Source organism: Apteryx rowi, unplaced genomic scaffold (assembly GCF_003343035.1).
Source record: "Apteryx rowi isolate R43461 unplaced genomic scaffold, aptRow1 scaffold_51, whole genome shotgun sequence".
In the NCBI taxonomy this organism is placed as follows: Eukaryota; Metazoa; Chordata; class Aves; order Apterygiformes; family Apterygidae; genus Apteryx; species Apteryx rowi.
The window spans coordinates 3,182,546-3,191,422 of NW_020450772.1; the positions used below are offsets into that span (position 1 = coordinate 3,182,546).

General features: G+C 40.0%; 1 protein-coding gene and 1 long non-coding RNA gene across 4 annotated transcripts in view; one reads left to right on the top strand and one right to left on the bottom strand.

The window, feature by feature from the left end:
- Positions 1-5,823, top strand: part of WDR33 (WD repeat domain 33) — a 71,323-nt gene extending 65,500 nt beyond the window's left edge. Inside the window, exons 20-23 of one of the 2 annotated variants that reach the window (XM_026080165.1) lie at positions 1,227-1,393; positions 1,523-1,615; positions 2,520-2,705; positions 5,166-5,823. In XM_026080165.1, coding sequence (XP_025935950.1) covers positions 1,227-1,393; positions 1,523-1,615; positions 2,520-2,705; positions 5,166-5,398 — 679 coding nt within the window. In that variant the 3' untranslated portion in view covers positions 5,399-5,823. The remainder of the gene's footprint in view (positions 1-1,226; positions 1,394-1,522; positions 1,616-2,519; positions 2,706-5,165) is intronic. The other variant, XM_026080166.1, reaches the window with a different exon arrangement.
- On the bottom strand, positions 1,429-8,871 carry LOC112972930. Of its 2 annotated transcripts, none has more exons than XR_003255834.1 (4): positions 5,996-8,871; positions 2,831-2,947; positions 2,489-2,684; positions 1,429-1,592 (listed from the first exon to the last, which is right to left on the bottom strand). It is a non-coding gene; the product is annotated as an uncharacterized LOC112972930 (long non-coding RNA). The 2 variants fall into 2 exon arrangements; XR_003255835.1 differs by having other exon boundaries at positions 5,848-8,871.
- Between the last annotated feature and the right edge of the window lie 6 nt (positions 8,872-8,877).

Here is an 8,877-nt window from a genome sequence, read left to right on the forward strand (position 1 = left end):
GTTTGGCCAGTGTGGAACTGGGATGAGAGGGGATGGGGGGCATCAGTGTGAACGGGCAAGGACAGTGCTCCACGTTATCAGAGGTCTCGCTGAGGGGTGGGCAGCAGTAGCGTGGGATTGCACCGTGAGGACTCCCGCACCAGTGTGCCTGCACCACCTAAACGTCTCGTCTGTGCTTGCACAGAGGTGGTGGGACCTGGGCTGTAAACTGAGACAGTCGTAGCAAGCGGTGCTCATGCATACGTTTGGAGTTGCAATGATACACAGAACATGGTTGCACTTTTACAAGCACTCCAAGTGTTTATACGCTGGTACTGTAAAAACCCAAATTGCTAGTGTTCATGCAGCCATCTAGAGGCTTACCTGAAACGGCATTTGACAGTTCAGTAAGAACCGTTCTTCTCTCTGAAGATCTCAGTTAAAACCCCAGTACAATACTGGAGGAACTATACTTGTTTAAGAAAAGATACAGAACCCAATCAAATCAAATTACTGAAGGTGTCGTGGTACTTACTAGAAGGAAATAACCAACTTCAGTGTCATGATAGCTACATTTCGCAAAACAGAATTATTCATTATTGCAGTTGGATAAACTGCTCTCTGGGCTGTAGGATGCCACTGTGCACTGTTCAGCAACCATCATCACTACAGAGCCAAGTACAGTCGAGGATCTTTTGCTAAAATTATCAACTTAGATCCTTAAGAATTGAATGCATAAGAGAATATTATAGCAAAAGAATCCAAAATGAATAGAATTTAGATGCTGAAATGTTTCGCTATAGCCATGACTCTCGCTAACTGCCTGTATCTTTCAGTTTGTTTTTATCACTAAAATGGAAGGGAAAAAAGGGAAGGGAAAATAAGACCACAACAGCTAGGGAAATTCACTTGTCCTTTTCTTTACCTTACCTTATATCTAACATCACTCACTTATTTTTCCCTTTTCATTAAATGAATGCAGTATATTTGACAATATTTTTCTTGTATGAAAAACACAAACAACAAAAGAAAGTAAGAGGGAAAACTATAAAAATGAATAAATGAAGTGCTCAGAGGTAGAGAGTGAGCACTTTTTTTGCCCACAAATCCTGTTGTAGTAATTGTATGTGCTACAATATTAAGTAAAACAGTTCAGAAACAAGTTGATTATTAAAGTGAAGATGACTCAAGTTTATCAATGTAAATTCTGCCTAAAAACCACATTTGTACCATGTTCTTTCTTGTAGCTTCAGAAGAGGAGGACCCTCAAGACACGAGGGCCGGGGACCCAGGGGGAGAGATGGCTTTCCTGGTCCTGAAGATTTTGGGCCAGATGACACTTTTGACTCTCCAGATGAAAACGCAAGAGGAAGGGACCATGGTGTTCGGGGGCGAGGTCGCGGTACTCTTAGAGGTGAGGGAACATTCTTCTATGCTGAAATGCAAAGTTGAGGAAGCAAAGACATTTCTTGGGCAAATTACAATAGTTTCATGAATACAATGTCTCTTCTCACTCCCATCCGCTGCATCCCTTGCTGCTCAGGAGCCCGGAAGGGTCTGCTTCCTACTCCAGATGAATTTCCACGCTTTGAAGGAGGGCGGAAACCAGAATCCTGGGATGGAAACAGAGAACCAGGTAAAAAATCTGGTGAGGCTTGCATTAATAATAGACTTCTTTTAACATAACCATTCTTTTAGATATTTAATTTTTAAAAGTACACTTTTTAATTCTGTATCTCACATGCTTGCTATCGCTCTCTGTACTACCAGAAAAGCAATACTTTGTTCTTTGGGACTTTCTAAATTTAGAAAGAACTTAATTGGCCAGAATGTGACTGGCTCTAAATGCAGCTGTATCACTGAACAAAAAAATGATTGTGACCCTAAAGTCTTGATTTTAACTTCAGCTCATATACAGTTCAGAACTGTCTGTTGTTGCCACCTGCGGATGACTGAAGCATATCTTTGTCAGATCATGTGGTTTTGAGACATATATTAATAGCATAGTAATCCTTCTCTTTTATGATGGCAACTTCACTATTGTTTAAAAAAAATTTTTTTTTCAAGTTTTCGGCTACAATGAGTGACGGCTTATCGATATTATTTTGTGTTACTAACAGTACTAATTATGAATGGGAACCCCTTTTATAGGGTTAAAACTGAGGTTTTGGAGTGTCATGAAAAAAATGAGTATAAATGACACATGAAAAAGGAAAGATGAATATGTGATTCTCTCTTTTCTAAAATACATGAAAATATTTTATCCTAAAAAGAATGTTTTAGATCTATCATTTTCTCCTTTCCCATCTTCTTTTAAACTTTATTTGAAACCTATCTTCATCATCTTACCTTTACTTTCTTACAATTTATTCATCTGTTTGCTTGTTTGCCTGTTTAGAAAAMCCCCCCATAATTTTAAGTTACAAAATTGAGGACCAAATAATGTAGAAAGTATGTAAATTTATGTGGTTAATTCCAAAATTAGGAATAATGATCAGATGAACATTACTTATGATCCTGTTTCTTCTTGTCACAATCAGGTCCTCGTCCAGATCACCCTCCTCATGACGGACACTCTCCAGCTAACCGAGAACGTTCTTCTTCGCTCCAGGGCATGGACATGGCCTCACTACCACCACGCAAACGGCCCTGGCATGATGGACCAGGGACCTCTGACCACAGAGAAATGGATGCTCCAGGTGGACCTCCAGAGGAGAGAGGGAAAGGTAAAAAGCCTCTGTATTGAAAACCTTGTGCAACACTGGCACATTTTTCAACAGTAAGCTTATTGAGCTTATATTCAGAGGGGGGTAAGGCTGAATTGAATTTTATAGTAAATATTTAATCTTACCGACTGTGAAGCTGAAGACCAATCTTATAGGAACTGTGAGTAGAAGGGATTTTCCAAATCCAGATCCTGTTACTCTTTTGGGCATCAGATAATCCTCTTCTTAAATGTCCTGTGCTCCTGTTCAAAAGTAGTAAGTTTTTGGCTCCCTGTTACTCCAGTTGGAAAACTCTTGCTAAGAGCTTTTTTCCTGATTTTCAGATTAGTTTTTTGTAATTTGTAGTCATTTAATATTCTTTTTTTTTTTGTGCTTTAAGTTAAACAGGGTTTTTTCCTTACTAACATTTAACTTAACTAATGCACAACATTCACTGACAGACCTAACTGCAGTGGAGACTGCACTTAAAAAGGGGAACGTCGAGGGGGAATGATTCTCTTTTGCTTTAAGCCTGTCAGTCACCAATTCCATTCGATGATGTCTAGGGTTTTTACTGGAAGAAATAGTGGAAAGTCGATCCCTCTTATTTCTGAGTGCCACCTGCAATTGCATTGAATTGTATCACGTCCATCCTGAACTAGCTCTTCTCTAGGTTAGAGTTCTGATCTGTTCAGCTATTCCATCTGGGAAGCTGTTCTGTACCTTTTCCTATCCTTATTTAACCTGTCTATACCCTTTCCAGTTTTAATTTATCCTTTTGTAAATTAAATGGGATAACTAGGAATTGCACACACTATTTAAGATGTGGTTTAACTATGGACTTCTACAGTTGGCTTGGTTGTGTTCTATTATCTCCATTCTTTCCTAATAGCTCCTAGTGTCATATTTGCCTTTTTTGACCACTAGTGAACATTAACATGACGTAGAACTAGCTACTGTAACTCACAAACTATCTTCTTTTGGAGTCTAATAGCTAGTTCAGAGCCTATTACTGTGTGTGCAAAGTTCGCACGATCACCCTGCTAGCCCCGCACCACTTCTTGTTCCTTTTTCCTCTTAAAAATCCGAGGCTTGCTGTTGTCTGTTTTAACGCTGTGACCAGTGACTGAGATCCTTCTCAGTTGGTTCCAAATGCTGAGCTCAGTCTGTAGTTGAGGCTGTTGTTAGTCCTCAGCTACACGGCTTGGCCTTTGATGCCACTGAATTTCATGTCCTCAAGCTCAGTTAGTGTTGAGTGACAGGCCAGTCCTCCTCTGTGTGCACAGTACTTCCAGTGTATCATCAGGAGGCTTCGCCATTCATTTATAGATTTATTTATCTTTTAATAAAATTCCATTGTTAGACTCCTCTGTTTCAGTACTTTTCCTTTCAAAACTGTCTGTTGTTCCCATTTAGCTAGCTCCTTATCAAATCTCTAGGATTCCTTCTCCAGCTTCACTACTAATTTGTCAACCCTATCGGATGCTTTACTGAATTCAAAACAAGTGTTATCTACTACACTTCCTGTGCCTAGACAATTCATTACCGAACCAAAGAAAGTTTAGAACAGTGGCAGAAAGCTTGATGAACAAAACATGAGCAATACTTTTTCAAATAAGGACTCTGTCACCTTCAGTTGTACTGCTAAAGTCTTTTGGGGATATAAACTTTATGGACTATAAACTCTGTGGAACAACCTGGTCTCTTATTTTGCACAGAACAAGCACAGTCAACAAAAAATAACTTTTGCTAAAATGGAGCATAAATATCCTAATTTGGCTGTAGCAAATTTATCCATAAAGCACTTCCCATTATTTTCTTCAAAATATGACTTCCGTTAATTTGAGCTAACAACTTGGGTTTTTTTTTCTTTTAATTTATTTATCAGTACCAAAAAGATCAGTGAGAAGCAGAAAATCCTCATGTTCCTGGCAATGAGAACTGATAAAGTTTGTTTTCATGCTTAGTAGTAAAACAGCATTTTTCCATTACTTCTAGCAAAAAACAGAATCAACCAGTAGTGACTCATTATCTTCATCACTAGCCTCAAATGATCAATGAGTGCAATATCTGTGTTTAGGAAAAAGATTATTATGAATAGCATGCCAAATAGTTTAAATAAAAAATATACAAAAAAACACAGATGATGTTAAGGGATGAGAATAGGTAGGGATATTGGGGAGTTTTGAGGAGACCATGATTATTGTTGTTCTGCCTTATTTCATTTAAGTCCTTGCTGCATAATCTCCTTTAATTCCCATTTGAATTTGACTGCTGTCCATCCTCTGGCCTGTCATGCAGATACTGAATCTATATATAAAGAAAAATAGTGTAGTGGGAGGAGGCATAAAATTACAAGTCTCAACTATATTCATCTTGCGAATGATTATACCACATAAGAACTAGTTAAATATATGGTATGTCTGAGCAGAGACATGGCTTAAACTACAACATCAGTAACTGATTGTGCTTCATTTTTAGGACGAGGAAGTTCGGGACCTTCACAGAGAGTGCCAAAATCTGGGAGGTCTAGTTCTTTAGATGGAGACCATCACGATGGATTCCACAGGGATGAAGCTTTCGGTGGAGGCCCTACAGGAGGCAATAACCCCTCTAGAGGAGGAAGGAGTGGGAGTAATTGGGGAAGAGGAAGTAACATGAACTCTGGTCAATCAAGAAGAGGAGCATCTAGGGGTGGTGGAAGAGGACGATAGAAGAGGCTTTGACTGGGTCACACCCAGTCCTTGCTGGACAATATTTAAATGAACTGCTACTCTGGACTCAAAGAGAAAGTAAACCCGCACCACCACAAACCTGGATTCTTAACTGGGATAACTGAATGTGCTTTAGTTCCTAACAAGGGTCTTTTCCTAGATCAATCAACTGCTACTAGCTGCAATATTGTAGCTGGGTTTCCATTTTGTCCTCTCCATCCCCATTTTCCTCACCTTCTTTTACCTACTTTGTTTTGTGAAGAGCTGGAATTTTTTTTAGTGTTGTAAGACATGGAGCACCTCCACAGATTTCAGTTCACCTCCAGACAGAAACTTGTTTCTATATGTACAGTTTGTCAGAAAAGTTACGTTGTTTTTGTATGAATACAGAATGTAATTTGCGCAAAAATTAACAAAAAAATCCATGCAGTGTGTGATTCTTTACTCACCTAGAACTATAAAAAGCGTCATCTTTAAGCAAATCTGCTTAATCAGATGGAGCAACAGAACTACCTCCTGAATTTTCTACAGTACAAAATGCTAATGCTTTGTTCCTAATTTGGGGGTTTATCATGCGTAGAGAACTTTCTCTTTCACCTTTAGCCACAGCTGTCTATAGATAGTAAGTGGTGCTGCCGTTAAAATTCCAAAACACAGGAAATCACCGCTGCTTGCTATTCTACCATCCTGAAAGAGAAAAACGGGGAACACCATTTAGAAAGTTGTCACAGACTGTATGAGCTATAACCTAGCAAAATAGACAGCATGACAAACATTGTCATTCTATTACTTCACTTGGAGTCAAATATTCCTGTTTGCAATAGCATCAGTTTATATAAATCAGGGAAGAAAGGACAGAAGTTTAGCAGCTTGATGAATATGGATGCATATGCTTTACAGTTACTGTAGCACACATTGCTTAAAGATACGGGTTCTCAGTACAAGCTGGTGTACTCAAATACTGAAGTGCAAACCTCGTTACTTGGTCATTTTCTTAACATTTTTAAGCATCTTTTTCTCTAGGGTATTTTTTCCTAGTTTTATTTCTTTGCAATATTGATTGTTTTTAATTGGGGCAGGGGTTATTCCTATTTTTGACTGCTTACCAACCACACGTTTCAGTTTTTCCCCATAAAAGCTAGGCTATCAAAAGGTATTTCTAAACATAGCTCCTTTTGTATCTAAAGCCTCACTGAGAAGTGTATCATGTAAATACATATCCTAAAGCCAGCTCTCAAGAAGAGAGCATGATATGGTAATGTAGTTATGAAGCTGACAAAGATACTGCAGCAAAGGAGCAATACACAGCAGATATTTTACCTAAAGACTTGTCATTCTGTCAAGTTAATTGGAAAGACTGGCCTAAGTCCTGATCTTACTGAAACAGAGCGCAGCGAAGATACCCTACTGCTGTTCTCTTGGTTCAGTCAGAGGTAGGTTTTTCTCCTAGTTTTTAATTTTAGTGTGCAAAAGGGCTTGTGAAAATTACAGTGAAGAACTTTTAGCCTGTAAAATTCTTGTCACAGGGCTCTAGTGACACAGAATGCTATTAAAGGAACTAGCTGGGAAACAGCTGGGATGCACCTGGTATGATACGATTTCTCTTTTGAGGGGGGGAAAAAATAATTAGTTTTACCTCTACCTGCAGAAGAAGGTACCTCAAGATAGATCCTAACTCTGTGAAATTTTATTGCTAAACACCAGTGATTTAATTATTAGGAAAGGGAAAAGCTTGTTTTTTTTGTTTTTGTTTTTGTTTTCCAAAGTCATATATTTTTCTTAAGGGGCTGAAAGCGACTTTTGTAAATTAGAGTACCCAATTTAGACAATGAGCTTTTCAGCCCCTAACTAAACCATGGTCCTCTACCAAAACAAGTTAAAGCGCACCTAATTATAGAAAACCCAGCTTTCTCTATGTGGACCAAAGGGCATAGGCTTGTTTCTCCTGTGACAGTTAACTTCCTACAACCACTGCTTAGGGTAGTTGTTAAGTAATGTATGTTCTTCATGTGAGAATTGCAGCTTTTTAAATTAAGATTTGAAATAGGCCATGATCATGGAATATGCAGAGAAAGTCCTGAGAAATCCGTATAATTAAGCATACTACTAGCTTTCATATAAAATCTTGAAGGCCACAGCATAGCAGAAGAGACAGGAGCAGTAGCTTCCCAGGCTGTGACACCATAACCCACTATTGCTGGAAAAGGGCTAAAAGTATTTAATGGAAGTATGCTTCTGTCCTCTTTGGTTTAAGCTCAGTTCAGTTCAAGTTCCTGTTCAGTTTAAGCTGGTAAAAAACAGCACTGTATGTAGAATCCTTATGCTCTAGATGGTAGCTTAGAGCTTCACCTGTCTAAGGTTTAACTTGATATTGCTGCTAGAAATAAGATTTTATATACTGAGGCTTAGAAGTTATGAAAGTGAGAGAACTAATTTCCTGCTGTTCCAGATAGTGCTGACTTGCACTTTTAAGGAAAAAAGTGACCCTTAGTGGAACGTCTATACTGACATTTGGTATACAAATAGTTTTATTAAAGCAATTTATGTACATTTAAGCCCCCTCCCATTTTACAATTTCAGTTTATTTCAGAGTAAATACTATGCGAATAGGTTAAACCCTAAGCAGTGATGCAGACGAATACTGCCGTGTTTGGCTTTATGTTATATATGACTGATATGTCATCATATATATGATGATATATATGTGATGACCCAGTGGGAGGGTGAGGCACTCGCTCTGGCTCTGCGCGGGCCGGGCCTGGCTATCGCGTTTACCTGCAGCGGTGCAGCACGCAGCTGCAGCACCAACCTCGCAGGGCCTGTCAGCCCGGGTCCAGCACCGCGCTAAAAGCTGGTTAGCTTCTGCGTTTTAACAGAGCTGTACTAGCTGAAACAGGCTTTAACTAATTACGAGCAGATTTATTTTTGAAGGTCACGCTGTGACACTGAGCAGTTCCTGCCCAGTTTAAGGTCAAAAATACAGAAACCAAAAGCAAGTGGGAAGAGCTGAAGCTATGCCTTTGGAGCCCAGGTACCTACTACCGCCTTGCAGCAGCAAGAGCTGCAAAGGCCCGGAGCCTTAAATACGATTAGCACCTTTCATTCTAGCATCCTATTCAGGAAGATCACCCTTACGGTTAAGGATACTGTCTTCGTGGCCCACAGCCCCAGGAATGTTGCATTTATTGGACGGAATTTTAAAGCTTTTTTTTTTTTTTTAAGAGGGCTGCAGCTCAGTGGCAATAGGATTCCCGTTCACCGGCCATGGCAAGCGCGCGTCAGACCGGAGGGTCAGCACAAAACCGGCATCAGCAGCCGTTAACCGCTGTTGACCCCCGCGCCCCGCCCCGCCCGCGCAGGTTTTGCCCGTCGTCTCCGTTTCAAGCGTCTTGCAGTCAGCCAGTCAGTCAGTCAGTCCCGCGCGAAGCGCTGCCTCGGCGCAGGCGGCAGCGGCGCTCGCCCGCGCCGCCTCACTCACG